Raw genomic sequence first — 18,344 nt, 5'->3', positions numbered from 1 at the left:
ATAATACATATATAACAATTACTGTAAACATGATCATTTAAGGGAAGAATGTAATACAAAATATCAATACCAAGTGTCAAGACAGAATAAACTCTCTTTTGATCTCGGACGTCTGGTCACTTATAGCGTATAAGAATATTATATTACTGTTAAGCAAACTGTGAATAATAAAACACGCCAAAACATGTGTCCGTTATCATAGCTATACGTATGAAAAAAAAGCACGTGAAAATCAATAGTATTCAGTGAGGTAAGATGAATTAAATGCGCTAACAGTTCATTGTTCCTGCCAAATGAATTGCACTGAGTGGAGTGGATCACCACTCCAAGATGGCGGCCCCGCGTCTCGTCTGCGGCAGTAGTGCTCTATGCTGCGTACCCTTATAAGATGTCTATGGTTATAACGTTAGCAGTGAGTTTGCAGCCTCACTGATTTAACTACACAGCAAATAAAAATCACGTTACTTAGCCAATAAACGGTATCTTACATTCAAAACTTACCCTTCGTTGTGCAACTTCAAATGTCGAACATAGTTGGAAGTTGTTGCGTCTCCGTCTGTAATATTCGAACTGCGTGATTTGCATACGGCAATTCATTTTTTGTTGACCAAGACGTAGTTTTTATACCCGAACAAAACCAACTTTGGCATAATTGTTTCTCACTGCCGCGTTGTTTGACAAATCTTCTTCATTGGTTCTCCTGCAATTTGGTTGGATGAATGCTGTGTGATGAAAACAACAGAGATCTAATTTAATTGGCTATTGTACTGAGAGCACACACACGGACACGCAGCACTAGTGATGGGTTGATGAGGCGTCATGAAGCGTTTCGACACATTGCAAAACTGTATTGATACTGTGTCGATACTGTGTCACTAAATACTGACATCTGCTGGACATTAAAAATCCCTACAGGCAACCTATGGACCGACTCAACTGACACTGATTTTATGCTCTAGTACAGGGGTCACCAACCTTTTTGAAACCAAAAACTACTTCTTGGGTACTGATTAATGCGAAGGGCTACCAGTTTGATACACACTTAAATAAATAAATATATTGTCAATTGTAAGTTACACGTAAGTGTGATTTAAACAAGAATAGCTAAATAAATAAATTTATATATATAAAAAAATGGTTATTTCTGTCTGTCATTCCGTCGTACATTTTTTTTTCCTTTTACGGAAGGTTTTTTGTAGAGAATAAATGATGAAAAAAACACTTACTTGAACGGTTTAAAAGAGGAGAAAACACGAAAAAATTTAAAATAAAATTTTGAAACATAGTTTATCTTCAATTTCGACTCTTTAAAATTCAAAATTCAACCGACAAAAAGAAGAGAAAAACTAGCTTATTTGAATCTTTTGGAACAAATTAAAAAAAGAATTTATGGAACATCATTAGTAATTTTTCCTGATTAAGATACATTTTAGAATTTTGATGACATGTTTTTAAATTGGTTAAAATCCAATCTGCACTTTGTTAGAATATTTAACAAATTGGACCAAGCTATATTTCTAACAAAGACAAATCAGTATTTCTTCTAGATTTTCCAGAACAAACATTTTAAAAGAAATTCAAAATACTTTGAAATAAGATTTAAATTTGATTCTACAGATTTTCTAGATTTGCCAGAATATTCTTTTTGAATTTTAATCATAGTAAGTTTGAAGAAATATTTCACAAAAATATTCTTTGTTGAAAAAACAGAAGCTAAAATATTTATTATTCTTTACAATAAAAAATAAAAAAAATACTTGAACATTGATTTAAATTGTCAGGAAAGAAGAGGAAGAAATTTAAAAGGTAAAAAGGTATATTTGTTTAAAAATCCTAAAATCATTTTTAAGGTTGTATTTTTTCTCTAAAATTGTATTTCTAAAAGTAATAAGAAGCAAAGTAAAAAATAAATGAATTTATTCAAACAAGTGAAGACCCATCCATCCATCCATTTTCTACCGCTTATTCCAAGTGAAGACCAAGTCTTTAAAATATTTTCTTGGATTTTCAAATTCTATTTGAGTTTTGTCTTTTTTAGAATTTAAAAATGTCGAGCAAAGCGAGACCAGCTTGCTAGTAAATAAATAAAATTAAAAAAATAGAGGCAGCTCACTGGTAAGTGCTGCTCTTTGAGCTATTTTTAGAACAGGCCAGCGGGCGACTCATCTGGTCCTTACGGGCTACCTGGTGACCGCAGGCACCGCGTTGGTGACCCCTGCCCTAGTATGTACAATAATATAAACCAAGTCATTGTATTTCATTTAGGATTATTTCATATCTTCATTTAAATAAAAATATATTTTTATCTTTTTTAGATACAGTCAATAAATAATGTGAACATGTATCATAGCATGGAAATCTAAGAGAACGTGTTGTGAATGCGGATGCTTGTGGACTGGGAATTTATTTTTATTTTTTTTACACATTTTTATTTTAAAAAAAACAGTTTTTCCAACGTATTAAATTTTAGACGATTTCTCTTAGTTATTATTTCTCCTGCTGTAGAAAAGACCCGCTCACAGGGCACAGAGGAGGCGTCAGTGCGACACAGTTCGCGTATCGGTCACGTGACCAAAACAGCTCATGATCGGTCACGTGACTTTCTAAAAGTGGTACGCGCACCGACACAGGGTTTCGCTCTATGAGCTCGACGCATGCGCCGATGCATCGGTGTTGCCGGACCCATCACTACGCAGCACACACGCTGATAGATAGACAGACACGTACAAAATGAAAGCTATGGAGATCTTCTGAATAACTTTTTAATCTTTGGGTTTTGGGGAAAGTAGCAAGTCATGTCAAGTCAAAAGGCTCAAGTCCAAGTGAAGTCACAAGTCATTGATGTTAAAGTCTAAGTCGAGTTGCAAGTCTCTTTACATTTTGTCAAGTCGAGTCTAAAGTCATCAAATTCATAACTCGAGTCCAAGTCATGTGACTCGAGTCCACACCTCTGATATATAGGACATATGTCTTTGACCAAATAAAACGCTATTACGTCCGTTATTTTGGAGACTCTTTGAGAGGTGGATGGATACAAGCTTCTGCTATTAAAATAGTCCCTCAGTGCACGGTTGATGTTACGCTAGTCTGCACTTCGGGCACCCCCACTTTTGTAGCTGTTCGTCGGGGCTTTGTGCCGGTGGCGGGTGGCCTGCTCTGTTAGCAATAGGGATGTAACGGTAAACGGTATGATGATAAACCGCGGTACAATTTTAGATGGTAAGTAATGCCGTTTATATTTTTAATTTATTCATGCATTTTAGGCAACACTGCTTACTTCCTGGAAACAGACTCACACCAGCGCCAGTCGTTTGGCTTGAAACCTTTGCGGAAAGAAACCACTGTTTTTTTCGGACTATAGGTTGCAGTTTTTTTCATAGTTTAGCCGGGGGGTGCGACTTATACTCAGGAGCGACTTATGTGTGAAATTAACACATTACCGTAAAATATCAAATAATATTATTTAGCTCATTCACGTAAGAGACTAGACATATAAGATTTCATCGGATTTAGCGATTAGGACTGACAGATTGTTTGGTAAACGTATAGCATGTTCTATATGTTATAGTTATTTGAATGACTCTTACCATAATATGTTACGTTAACATACCAGGCACGTTCTCAGTTGGTTATTTATGCGTCATACAACGTACACTTATTCAGCCTGTTCACTATTCTTTATTTATTTGAAATTGCCTTTCAAATGTCTATTCTTGGTGTTGGGTTTTATCAAATAAATTTCCTCAAAAAATGCGACTTATACTCCAGTGCGACTTATATATGTTTTTTTCCTTCTTTATTATGCATTTTTGGCCGGTGCGACTTATACTCCGGAGCGACTTATACTCCGGAGCGACTTATAGTCCGAAAAATACGGTACACAGACTTTGCGCCATAGAGTTCCTCTCAGAATAAACCTAGTATAGAAGTAGAATTGTCTCACATCAACTTCTATATATCAATATGATATTAATACATATGCATATATTAATAAATATACAAATACAAAGGTGATTTACAAATAAATAATTTGTATAAATAAACGCGTATTTGTAAATACATTTTTTAGATTTGAAAATATATACAAATAAAATGTATAAATATAAAAATGTGACATACAAATAAATCAAGAATTTGTATAAATAAACGTGTATTTGTAAATATATTTTTGAGATTTGAATATAAATATGCTTGATTTTGTATTTGTATTGAATTTGCGTATGTGGATTGCTTTTTTGCATTTGTGTCGTTGACACTAGGGATGTCCCAATCCAGGTTTTTGCACTTCCGATCCGATACCGATATTTTTTTTGCACTTGATCCGATACCGATACTGACCTATCCGAGCATGTATTAAAGTTTAAAGTTATTTAGCCTACTTAGTTGTCAGAATCATGTTGAAAAGGGTTTTAGTACTCTTGATAACAACTAGCCAGCTGAATTAGGTGAGTTTGAATAATACATAATGGTTGGTAACAAGAAACTGACCTGTTTATTCAAGGATAAACACAAAATAGACAAAATTATACATGACAAACAGAAATGGCATCATTGAACTAGGGCTGGGCGATATGGCCTTTTTTTAATATTGCGATATTTTAAGGCCATATTGCGATACACGATATATATGTGGATATTTTTCCTTAGCCTTGAATGAACACTTGATGCATATAATCACAGCAGTATGATGATTCTATGTGTCTACATTAAAACATTCTTCTTCATACTGCATTAATATATGCTACTTTTAAACTTTCATGCAGAGAAGGAAATCACAACCAAAAAAAATCACTATTTTTTTCATACGGTGTTGATCTGGAAATGTTTGCCTCGACATTTTGATGGTGTGGGCGTGTGGCACCGAATGGAGATAAGCGTCTCGATAGACGTTACAATATTTGAACAATGATGACGAAAACTGTTTTCTCTGTCGTGTCCGTGTGTCGAAAATTGTTATGCGCTTATTTTTTTATTTGATTTTGTGCGTTGCATAGATTTGCCGTGCGCAGAGGACGCTTGAGCAGTGCGCAATTGCACAGGCGCGCACCTTAGCGGCTGCGCTAGCATCACAGCTAACGTTAGCCATGCTGCTACCTCTCTGCTGGGGGAGGGCGTATATGTATGTGACGTATGACGTGACAGTATATGACGTGTGTAAGAAGGTGCGCTTGCTGTCTGTGAGAGGGAGACACAGGAAAGAGTGAGAAGAGCCTGTAGTGTAATGCCAGCAGCTAGAAGCAACTGCGTGAGAATCCACAGACCTGTGGATGTGCTGAAGGTGTGTTGGAAAATGCGGAAAGGAAATTAGGGATCAGCAGAAAAGTGGAATGTATTATTTAAATCGGTGCGTTGGAAAACACGGACCAGAGGTTTTTTTTTAAACTGGATCTGAATCGGCATTTTCCCATGCCTTGCCAATACACATTTTTTGGCAAATATCGGCGGCCGATCCGATCCAAATATCGGATCGGGACATCCCTAGTTGAGACATTCCTCCCAGAAACCAGATGCACAAATAAATGTGACCTACACACTCCCCTGAACAACCAGCAGAGGGCACTGCAGCCTGATAAGAGATCAGTATCTACATCGGGACAAGGTCATTAAACGGCATTGATACAATAAAATAAACAGCTAGCACGGTCTTTCAGATTAACTGGATAAATTAGAATTAGCTAATACAACGCTAACGTTAGCTAGCGTTGGCCCGTTGTGCGTTCTCTCTGTAAAGACGTGGATTGTTTTTGTGCAGAGAACTCCGGGCATTTTGCATATAATGCATATAATGCTCTGTGACCCAGACCGCTCTGGCTGCAGTGCCCTCTGCTTGTTGTTCAGGGGAGTGTGTAGGTCACATTTATTTGTGCATCTGGTTTGTGGTAGGAATGTCTCATCGACACAAAAGCAAAAAAGCGATCCACATGGGCAAATTCAATACAAATACAAAATGAAGCATATTTATATTCAAATCTATCTAAAATATATTTACAAATACACGTTTATTTATACAAATTCTTGATTTATTTGTATGTCACATTTTTATATTTATACATTTTATTTGTATATATTTTCAAATCTCAAAAATATATTTACAAATACTTATTACATATTACATAGCTATACTACATATTACATCCATTATTTATACAAATTATTTATTTGTTTATCACATTTGTATTTGTATTTGTAGATTTATTAATATATGCATATGCATTAATATCATATTGATATATATATAAGTTGACAATTCTACTTTCATGGCAGAGCGCTTCATTTTCTTGTAGTCTCACTGTGCGTTCAAGAGGGCACTGCTGCTATTAGATGACGACAGGTGTGGACAATATTGGAGCATTTGTCCCACAGTAAAATTATACCAATGAGTAGAAAAATATTTGATGTTGCTTTTATTTTCTCAATATAGCATCCTGCTGCTGTGACTGAGAGTTAATGATGTGAGGAAACATGCAGCAGGCGATGTGTCGGGAACGTTGTCACAATTTGTTTATAAAGTCTTTGGTTTGTTTACTGGGATGTTCACTCATCCTTTATTTAACTGCAAACTGTATCAGTGTTCAAATAAGATCAGTACTAGCTAAAATGTTTTGTCATCTCTTCGAATTACCGAAAACGCAGGCTGTGAAGATTGTGTATTTGATGTGAGAGGTATCACTCGTGTTTATTTTGTGTTGGCCAAACTGTTGTACTGAAACACATGGTGTTAAAGAAGAACAAAACTTGTTTATTAGACTTTATCTTCATTAGTCAAACTGTTTTGAGTTTTATATTGAGATCAAAAAGTAAACACAATGTTTTTACAATTTGTGGGTTTGTTAATTTCACAAAAGTATTACTTTAAAAACCATTCATGGGATAGCATTTTGTTAATGTTTTATTGTGTATAGTTGATTTATATGTGACGTATTTCTGCCCAAACTCTCAATGGATCTGTCCCGATACAGCATCTACATGTACATACATTTAGTACATGTACATAACTTTAAAAAAAATAGCTCTCTATCAAAATACAAAACTAGAGATAAAGACACCATGAAATGAGAAAAAGCTGACACGTTGATAATATATAATTAACAAAAATACAAATATTTGTCTTTAAATAAATGAATAACGTTTATCTGTGTAGCCTTACATTACAAAATTACATGATGGTGTCACGTTCATACCCAAACACTGTTTTACATAACATAATGAATAAACAATCTTGATTATTATATCGTGATTTCACTTTTAATAAAAAATAATAATGATTATTTCGGCCATAATCATGCAGCCCTATGTAAAAGACTAGATCTCATATATATGAACACACTATTTTTATTTACATGACAAAAGGTGCAGTTACGTCTTATGGCCATCAGGTGCCATCTTGCAAAAGTCTTACATTTATTTTTGTTTATCTCTTATGTCCATAAGGTGCTATCTTGCACAATTTTCACTTTTATTTTACTTAATTATGATATTATTTTTTATTTCTGCCATATTAGTTTGTTTATAATGTTTGGGTTGTTTTCATGTGCACTTTCAATTTCTACTTGAGGTACAAGTAGAATGTTCTTATCTATAGTAATGTTTCTTCTTCAAGGGGAACCATTTTGAATGTGTTGGGGTTTTTTTCAATAAAACTTGATTCAAATATTTCAGTATGATTACTTTTTGAAAGTTTTGAGCACATTAAAAACACTGATAAATTTGGTCACAATAACCGTGATGAGAAATTTCCATACCGTGACATTCCTAGTTAGTAACCAGCTTTACAAAGTGCTCAAACGATGGCAGTTGAGCGAAAAAAAGGGAAGTGTTGTTATTGTTTAACGTTTTTCCGCAACTCGATAATTTGTTTGGAAGTGCACACCAACGCAGCTTTGCCGTGCAACTCGTGGCGTTGGCTGTTGGTTCATCTGCACTGGTGCATTTCCGTGTTTCGGGCTACGAGCCGGGGTGCCTGGACAACGGCGAGGCGTGCAGTCGTGTTAAAATGTGTGCCTGTTGGTAATCTGTAGGTAACTCTGGTAGAGGTGATGTAATAATGCATCTATTTTTACAAATAACTTTAGGAGCTACTGGCTGACCTACCTTCAACCTCTGTTGTCACTCACTCTTACTCGCTCTCACATGAGCCCACTGTCTATTGGTTGCCCCCTGGTGGTTAGCTGACTGTTGGTTGTCAAAGTGCTTAGTTTGAAATGCAGCGAAGTCTGGTTTTTTTTATGTTAATATTGCTGACGATCACCCTCATTTATTCGTAGCGACCAAAATCATGATCATGATTAAAATTTGATTAATTGTGTAGCCCTAGATCGACCTAATTTTTTAAATGTTGCAATAAAACACTGAGATGTTATTATCAAAAACAATGAATAATTATTAACAAACACAAAAGTACCGAACATTGGTATCGTTGAGTATCAATTCCCAGGTATCGAGAATTGATATAGTGTGAACGGTACCCAACCCTAACCACGATATAACAATAGTATTAAAAGCTCTATCGTCGGCCAAATTGATATGGTCTTTATCACACAACTCATGTTGTACACCACTGCAATGTTCAGCCACAATAATAACCATAGTTGAAATAGATTGCCATGACTGTGGCAATCATACGGGAGATTCATCACTGGGGTGCAGGGAAATTTCACTTAAGACTATTAGAAGCTGACCTTGCAGGACCCAGTAGACCTCTCCATGCTCGGCCAGCCTCTCCAGGTGAATGCCGATGGCTGTCACGTTGACTTTGTACTGCTGTAACGTCTCACTGCGGCCCCCATGCAACTTGATAGACCACTGTAGTAAATGAAGAAATAGAGAGGATGAAAAAAGTCTCTGCTCAACGGTTCAGTTTGTTTTGAAGTTGTTGTTTTTTTCTTGACACGTACTGTTGCAACACCGAGGATGACAACATCTGGCTTTGTGGAACCTTCCTGCAAAACATTGCACAAGTTGTGGCTCATATACCCTAATAATGTAATGAACAATTACAGAATATTCATACGCACGTGTGTCCATGATATCAAGCGCTCCTTCATTGAATTATTTGCCTCTGGATACCACAGCATGTCCTTGAAATAAAAAGAAAGGCGGATGTTTTCCCACTGTTGTCAGATGATATGATATAAAACATCTACTAATAGCTCACCACATATAGAGAGGAGCTCTTTTCTTCAAAAGAAATGTCTTCATGCTTCAGTCAGACATGGGGACACAAAAGGAATGTGTGAGGAACAGAGTGTGACTTTCCAGCTGGAAGTCAAACCAATTCATAGACAACTTTACAATCCAGAAAGCTTTTTTTGAGTATCGCGTCCTCAGAAAATGAACTAAAACAGGGACAGGGCATAATGCCTGATTGAGTGATCATTAAGACCAATGATTGTTGATTAATTGTGCCTTGAAGCAATTGAGGCAACATGGAGTGCACTACTTGGCAACAAACAGCAGAGGCACTTTCAGTTTTATCTCAACTTACCGGTACTTAGTGGTAAAAAGCAACATGGTGCCAGCGCAAACTATGAAGAATTTGTTCATTCCTTTTTAATTGTTTTCCAGATTTAAAACGGATAAGAAATCATTTTTACAATTGACAATTTTGTGCAAAATTGGAAAATGGACAAAACGGATAATGGACATGTGAATATATTTTTTTACAAATTGATTTGAGGCACCAAGTTTAGCCAGAAGTAGTTTCAGATGGAATTTGGCTTGCATGTAAAGAACATATAAGATGGAGTATAAGCCAGTGGCCCCCCACAACCGGTCCGGGGGCCGGTCCGTGATGCATTTGCTACCGGGCCGCAGAGAAACTTTAAATAATTTATAAACGACTGGATTTTCTCCGACTTGACTTTGGCAGGTCCCACTAGACACACCGATAGGTTTGTTTATAGATGTACAATAAAACTCCTCAGTTGCCATTTGTTATAACTTTGTGACATGATACAATGCACATTAATGGACATATCCATCCATCCATCCATTTCTACCGCTTATTCCCTTTGAGGTCGCGGGGGGCGCTGGAGCCTATCTCAGCTACAATCGGGCGGAAGGCGGGGTACACCCTGGACAAGTCGCCACCTCATCGCAGGGCCAACACAGATAGACAGACAACATTCACACTCACATTCACACACTAGGGCCAATTTAGTGTTGCCAATCAACCTATCCCCAGGTGCATGTTTTTGGAGGTGGGAGGAAGCCGGAGTACCCGGAGGGAACCCACGCAGTCACGGGGAGAACATGCAAACTCCACACAGAAAGATCCCCAAGCCATAAAATATAAATGTGACAGATTGTAGCCAAAGGCTGATTTCCATCTGTATCTCATTGCAAAGAAACAAGCCCAGGGCTTCCACTAATTCAGCGTTATAATGAGTTGTATTTTTCATGCACTCATTTTTGCTGTATTTATCTGGCACAAGTGGAAAGCCGGTCCCTGAAAATAATGCCTACATTAAACCGGTCCGGTGCAAAAAAGGTTGGGGACCCCTGGTATAAGCGGTACAAAAATCAAACAATAAGCATTTTTCAAATATCCATGTTTGGCTGGTCAAAGCCGCGATATCAGGCAAAACTCTGTATCGAACAAGACTTTATGTTGCGCTGCCTAACCCCTAACCTCAACCAAATTAGAAAACATATTTATGATTTATTTTCCGTTTTGGGTCTATAAATCTATATTGAAAAAACGAGTTGTTTCTTTTTTTTGTTTGTTTTATACCATTGATGCAGACATCTGCTATGGCACAAAGCAGCAATATTCAAGCATGGAAGGTCAGAACATTCAGAGAGATATCCACATCTGATTAAAACTAATATTAAGAAAAATGTGGAAAATATCAGGGCTATACAACTGGCTACTCGGGGACCTAATCCGGCCCGCGAACAGAGGTGGGTAGAGTAGCCAGAAATTGTACTCAAGTAAGAGTACTGTTACTTTAGAGATTTATTACTCAAGTAAAAGTAAGGAGTAGTCACCCAAATATTTACTTGAGTAAAAGTAAAAAGTATGTTGTGAAAAAACTACTCAAGTACTGAGTAACTGATGAGTAACCTGTTCGTTTAATGATGACGGCAACAAATAATGCACAAAAACATAAAAATAGCAATGAGCAAATTCAGAGTCAGGAATATCTCTTAAGCAACTAAAACTTAGACTTCCTTTTTATTGTCATTCAAATTTGAACTTTACAGTACAGATAAGAACGAAATTTCGTTGCATTAGCTCATGGTAGTGCAGGATAAAAAAGCAATAAGGTGCAGATATAAATAAATAAATAAATAAATAAATAGGTTACTGTACAGATAAGTATATTGCACTTTTTCATATGCATTCACGTTTATGGATGTATGTTATATTGTCTTTTTTATTCCAGCGAGTTAATCCATTTTGGGGGGAGTTGAGGGGATAATTATGATGCGTTCAAGAGCAAACAATAATATATATTAAATAATAATACATTAACATAACAAAAATTAAAGCAAATTGAACCACAATAACTTAACAGCACCATAGGCTCAGTAGGCAGAGATTACAAAGGAAAATAAAAAGTTAGCCTTTATGCAAACCATAAACTGATAGGTGTGGGCTGCATCTGGGAACACACTGATTGGTGTTTCTATGCATGCGTGTGTGTGTGTGTGTGTGTGTGTGTGTGTGTGTGTGTGTGTGTGTGTGTGTGTGTGTGTGTGTGTGTGTGTGCGACTGTGCGTGTGTGTCTATGAGGCTGCAGTACGTTAATAAATGTCCCCACACGATGTACATTTGACAGTAATTCATAGCAGAGAAGCTAACATCAGCCTACGGTGACAGCCAAAATATCTACTAACGTTACTACGTTAAATATTACCGCGATGCGCTTTGTTGAGTTCATGTAAGCTTAAGTTTGTTAATCATGTGACCGCCTGGCTCTGTTTGATTGGTGAAACGGAGTCAAAGGTCACCAGTGACTGCATGTGATTGGTGAAACGGAGTCAAACGTCACCAGTGACTGCATTTGATTGGTGAAACGGAGTCAAACGTCACCAGTGACTGCATTTGATTGGTGAAACGGAGTCAAACGTCACCAGTGACTGCATGTGATTTAGTGATGGGATCGGCGTGCGTAGTACAGTACAGTGCAGACATTCGCGGGAGAAGCAGCAAATAGGGTGAATGCGAGTCCCTACACAGCTCTGTGCATGCAGTACACCAGGCAAGGAGTGACTGACACAGCGCCACAGTTCAGTAAGTGAACCTGAATCACTTCTGCAGCAGCAGTTCTGTGTAAAGGTCGGCGAATCAGGAGTCAGTCAGTAACAGCTTCCCCAGCGGCAGATCTCGGTGCGTGTCAGTTCGCGAACAACACAAGCCCTCAGCACCCAATGAACGACACGCACAGTGACTGAACGAGAGCCTCAATGTGACGTCCTCCTCCGCGACACAGTCAGTTCTCTGCAGTGTTGGAACTAACGCGTTACTTTGTAACGCGTTACTGTAACGCCGTTAGTTTCGGCGGTAACTAGTAATCTAACACGTTATTTTTTATATTCAGTAACTCAGTTACCGTTACTACATGATGCGTTACTGCGTTATTTTACGTTGTTTTTCATGTAGTATCGGCTAGAAACAGAAGATCTGAGTGTGTTTTATTGCAGCGCTGCGGTGGAAAAGAAAAGGCGTGCGTTGTGTGGGTGGGGGTGGGGGGGACTCCCATACCGTAGTTGAGGAGCGCATGGGAGACGTTCCTAAAGGGCCTATGTACGTCTTCGGGGCTAACAACCTTCACTTTACCCGGCAGTGGGTCTTTACAGCTGAGGGTGAATGACGAGACTGGCGGTTTGTTGCAACTTTGTGACTTTATTGGACGCAGCCATCCACCAAGCTAGAGCACCTGCACGCACTCACTGTCGCCGCTCGCTCACCTCTCTCGCCCACTCACTCACTGATGTCACTCACCTCACATGCTGTCATATCTTAAAGGGCCACACACACACACACACACACACACATACGCTACTCTCAAAACAACTAACAAGACATCATGGCGAAGCCAGAAGTCGAGTTTTTTAACATGTCGAGCACAAAGAAAATAACATTTTAGTTAAATGTAAGTTGTGTCTTGGATCTGTGGGGTATTGTGAAAAGGAAGATGCAGAATGCCAGACCCAAAAACGCAGAAGAGTTGAAGGCCACTATCAGAGCAACCTGGGCTCTCATAACACCTGAGCAGTGCCAGAAACTCATCGACTCCGTGCCACGCCGCATTAACGCAGTAATTGAGGCAAAAGGAGCTCCAACCAAGTATTGAGTATTGTACATGCTCATATTTTTCATTTTCATACTTTTCAGTTGGCCAACATTTCTAAAAATCCCTTTTTTGTATTAGCCTTAAGTAATATTCTAATTTTGTGACACACGGAATTTTGGATTTTCATTTGTTGCCACTTCAAATCATCAAAATTACATGAAATAAACATTTGAATGCATCAGTCTGTGTGCAATGAATAAATATAATGTACAAGTTACACCTTTTGAATGCAATTACTGAAATAAATCAAGTTTTTCAAAATATTCTAATTTACTGGCTTTTACCTGTATATGTTCTGTTAAAGCACATATGGTAACAAACTAGCCGGTGGTGTTCATGTTATATTTTTTTGCTTTGAAATCTGTAACTGTGAGCAAGATGCAAACATCCCCTTTAAGGCCTTCTGGAAATGTGGCCCCAAACATATTTTAGTTGAATAACCCTGCCCTATATGTAATACCATGTTTAGAAGCTGCTGTCCCAAGCATACCTTGACACCGCCATCCCTTCGGCCAGGGTCAATAACTTTGATGAAGGAATGAAATAGCTGTCTGATTCGGGAATCTCCTATAAAGGCCACTCGCTTTTTTGAAAGGCAAGTTTTGGCTTCCCTGTGAAAGAACAAAAAAGTGTCAGTATAATGTAAAAAGAGCCGTAAAAGTGCTTTCTTGTCTAACACTGCTCTTAGAGCTTTGTTTCATGTTTCCTTATAGCAACAGTAAGTGCTACTCACATGCTTTTGTATTTGTGCATCATGCAGCCATAAGGCTGCCAAACGTTCTCCCCCAAGTAACGTCCGCTGGACAGCAGCCATTCACAAGAATCTCCGCCTGGGGGGCAAAACACAGAGAAGCTACTGGTTAGGACCAGGCACTAAACAATGCTCTGCTTACTCCAATTATTTCTATCAGACTGACCGAAACCTCCTCTCTCTGTACCCATTCAGAGCTATCGGTAACACTGGGCTACGATATGGAGCATGACACAAAATAAATGAAGCCTTCAGAGACAGTCAGTCATTTGAGTGTGCAAAATGAGAAGAGCCTTCTGCAATTGAATCAATCAATAGGAAGATACTCTATAGATGGCCTGGTGGAGTGCAAAGAGATTTAGTGTCATCACAAGAGCCACCAGCTGCTCTCAGCGAGTAAACAATGACCCCTTCCTGTGAACACACTCCAGTGTATACGTATTCATCATTATCACTGGCCACTTCTTTAGGCACACCTGTGTAACTGTTTAGAAAGCAAATAATGTGAGCATCACATAGCCAGCCCCTTACCGTTTCCACTGCCGCACTGACTGATTAACCCTAACCATTCCATGACAGAGTTACTATATATAACTGCAGACTCTGGAATGACAAACGTAGTAGGGATGCAACGATATTAAAATTTCATATCACGGTTATCATTATTATCACGGTATGGTTGAATGTTCTCAAAAAGGACTTCGACACACACGGAAATCTTTTCAGCAAGTAATTATTTTAAATAACTAAGATATATAAACACATTGTTAGAGAAGCCGCTATATTTTATGTTTAAGCGCCACTGATCGTGTTTTAGTCATAGTATTTTACCTGTTTTAATGGCTAAGCTTTTATTTTTTTAAATATTGCTTTGTACTGTAGCACTTTAAAGTTTATTTAAATAAAAGTGCGTAACAATTCAAATCCATCATTATTACCGTAAATTCCGGACAACAGTCGCTACTTTTTTCCTAAACCTGCGGCGAATTTATGGATTTTTCTCTGTTGACAGCCATCATTTAAAAAAACCAAAACAAGCAAAGACACTGAAAAGGTGTTATTGTTTATGCTGTGGCGCCATCTCTTTGACGAGTTTGCTCACCGCTGGTGCTGCAGTGCCCTTCTGTTTAAAGCTTTCAACCGAAGTACAATTGCAGTTCCGTCTTCAAGCTGTCCATAGCGTTTTTACTCGTATGAAGTGAAGCGAAGTGAAGTATATTTATACAGCGCTTTTTCTCCAGTGACTCAAAGCGCTTTACATAGTGAAACCCAATATCTAAGTTACATTCAAACCAGTGTGGGTGGCACTGGGAACAGGTGGGTAAAGTGCCTTGCCCAAGGACACAACGGCAGTGACTAGGATGGATTCTTCATTCATCACTCCAAGCAACAATTGTAAGTTTTACAGGAGTAATTACCAACCTTTTCGAGCCCAAGATCCCTGGTTTCAAAGTGTGTGTGTGTATGTGTATTTCAAAGACAAAGCTTTGTGGTTTTATTTTTGGCTGATGTCAACATTTTATTTATTTATTTTTTCTCATTGTGCTTCTTGCTTTTTCACAATTTTTGCAGGTGTTGTTTTTTCACGTGTCTACAGGACCAATGACAAACGATGATGATGACATTTTTTCCCAATATTTTCGCGATCGACCTGTAGGGTCTCAAAGATCGACTGGTCGATCATGATAGACGGGTTAGCGACCCGTTTTACATTATAACTAAAACAATTCTTACTTACAAAAGCATCCCATATGTCAGGAGTCGGGAACCTTTTTGGCTGAGAGAGCCATGAAAGCCAAATATTTTAAAATGTACCTCCGTAAGAGCCGTATAAAAAATGTTAACACTGAATACAACTAAATGCGTGCATTTTTAAGTAAGACCAACATTTTTAGAGCATAATAGGTTTCTTATTATTTTTATTAACAGTGTTATTCTGAAGCTAACCAATAATAAATAAAATACTTCTTAACATTAATGCGACTTCTGGTGCTGCATGATTTTGCTGATGGCTTTGTAGTCTGGTTGATATGTGGTTATTTTTAACACTGTGATTATCAGCGGAATTATTCATTACTTATCGTGTTAAGCAATGTCAGGTAAGATATATCTGAGAGCCAGATGCAGTCATCAAAAGAGCCACATCTGGCTCTAGAGGCATAGGTTCCCTACCCCTGTCATATGTGATGTCTGTAAGAGTGTTTTCATGCATATTTGTATGTGCTATCGTAATGTAATGAAACTAGCGTTGTTAGCATTAGCTAATATGCTAACGCATTTACGAGTGTCTGCGTTAGTATTATTAACTTACAATGGCATTCTTTTTGTATTGTTTCAGTTTCACAAATTCCTCAGTAAATTCACCAAAACGTCACCATTGAGTTATTGAGTGTGTTTAGCTGATTGGAGATCTAGCTTCAGCAGCTAGCGGGTCCATGACGATGACTTCTGTTTTGTTTGATGTTTTCATTTTACTGCCATGTTACAGACACCGTGTGGAAACAATTAAGGTATGTAAATAAACATTTACAAAATCTCTTCTGTGTAAATAACTCATTTTGCAACATATATATCTGTGGCTTATAGTCCGGTCCAGCTAATATATGGAAACATAATTTTCTTTGTACGCCCTTACCCATCATGTCCATGCGAGGGCAGTGTTTACCTCTGTTATCTGACACCTATGCTTCCTGTTCCGGTGTCTTGAGTCATTTCATGTGGAGAGTGGCATCACAGTTACGTTACTGCCGATACAATAAATATACCTACAAGGCCACATTGTCTCATCAGACAATGTGTCTGATGAGAGTTTGATTACATCTCCACCGCAACGCACAAAGCTCATCAGGTTATGGGCCCAGTCACGCAAGTCTAGAGCAACAACGAGGTAACAGAAGTAAGAAGAACTGTTAGCCAAGAGAAGCTACTAGACAAACCTGGATAAAGATGGCGCCGAGAGACCCCCGCAAAAATTGAGGGCTCTACAAGCTACAGCCTGAGCAACGTCTTGGAGATAGCGAACTATAAAAAGAATAAAAGTGAAAATGGCTGGAGCAGGAACGCTACAACAGCAGATTGTCTTTGATGGAGCAGAAGATAAGTATGATCTATGGGAAATGCGATTCCTTAGCCGTTTACACAGTCTGAAGCTGAAAGACACAATTTTGTGATAGCCCGCTGGCGAGGCTGCCATAGCTGCAGATCCAGCGAAGAATGCAGATTGTTATGCTCAACTAGTGAATGCACTAGATGATAAGAGCCTATCATTGATAAGACATGATACCGCCGAAGATTAAAGGAAAGCCTTGAAATTAATAAGAGAACATTATTCTGGAAAGAGCAAGCCCAGGATTCTAAACCTGTACACTTCATTGACCACCATACAAATGGAAGGGAATGAGACTGTGACTGATAAGGGCTGAGAATATTATTTCAGCTCTTCGTGATGCAGCAGAAAACATGAGTGACGGGCTGCTTGTGGCCACCATTTTGAATGGACTGCCAGACTCATTCAGACCACTGGTTGTCCACGTTACACAAAATGAGGACAACGTGACATTCAAGAACTTCAAGAGAAGACTGAGGGTCCATGAAGAATCTGAGAAGATGAGGACAACCGGACCTGTAGACAGTGTGATGAAGACCATGATGAAGACTCGCACAATGCAAAGCAAACAAGGCACCAAGACACACTGGAAGGAAGGGGAAGCCACTCCGACATGTTACAAATGTGAAGAAAAAGGACATATCAGAACCAGGTGTACCAAGAATGTGTGGTGCAGTCACTGCAAGAGTAACACACACGTAGAGTCTCTATGCAGGAAAAAGGGAAAAAAAGGAGCCAGAAAAGTTGCAGAAAAAGAGGACATCGACGACGGGGATCAATGTTTCATGGCCAAGCATGCAACAGACGAGAGGCCATCTGTCAACGTGAAGAAGAAAGGGATAATGGTGGACGCCGGAGCGACATCTCATATTGTGAACGACATCGCCAAGTTCAAGAGCTTTGACAACACATTCCAGCCCGACACCCATTCTATTGAGCTGGCGGATGGGACCAAGTGCAGGTAGATGGCGCAACGCAGAGAGACGGCGCTGATCTATCTGCATGACAATGAGGGACGACAACAAAGAGCGCAGCTACAGGAGGCATTGTATATGCCAACCTATCCATACGACATCTTCTCAGTAGCAAGGGCAACAAACAGTAGAGCGACAGTGACATTCAAGAAGGGAGACAGCCACATGATCACCAAGAAAGGGGACAGGTTCGACTTCCATGAGAGTGGTAA

The 18,344-nt window shown here is 38.6% G+C and overlaps 1 protein-coding gene across 1 annotated transcript in view; it reads right to left on the bottom strand.

Moving 5' to 3' along the window:
- Positions 1-18,344, bottom strand: part of casd1 (CAS1 domain containing 1) — a 77,448-nt gene that overhangs the window by 50,480 nt on the left and 8,624 nt on the right. The window contains exons 2-7 of the mRNA XM_061982520.2: positions 14,035-14,131; positions 13,792-13,912; positions 9,155-9,199; positions 9,015-9,077; positions 8,895-8,939; positions 8,679-8,802 (exon numbers count right to left, since the gene is read on the bottom strand). Coding sequence (XP_061838504.2) covers positions 8,679-8,802; positions 8,895-8,939; positions 9,015-9,077; positions 9,155-9,199; positions 13,792-13,912; positions 14,035-14,131 — 495 coding nt within the window. The remainder of the gene's footprint in view (positions 1-8,678; positions 8,803-8,894; positions 8,940-9,014; positions 9,078-9,154; positions 9,200-13,791; positions 13,913-14,034; positions 14,132-18,344) is intronic.

Source organism: Nerophis lumbriciformis, linkage group LG21, assembly GCF_033978685.3.
Source record: "Nerophis lumbriciformis linkage group LG21, RoL_Nlum_v2.1, whole genome shotgun sequence".
NCBI lineage: Eukaryota > Metazoa > Chordata > Actinopteri > Syngnathiformes > Syngnathidae > Nerophis > Nerophis lumbriciformis.
The sequence above is the reverse complement of the archived record's forward strand: the minus strand, read 5'-3'. Positions and strand labels throughout refer to the sequence as shown.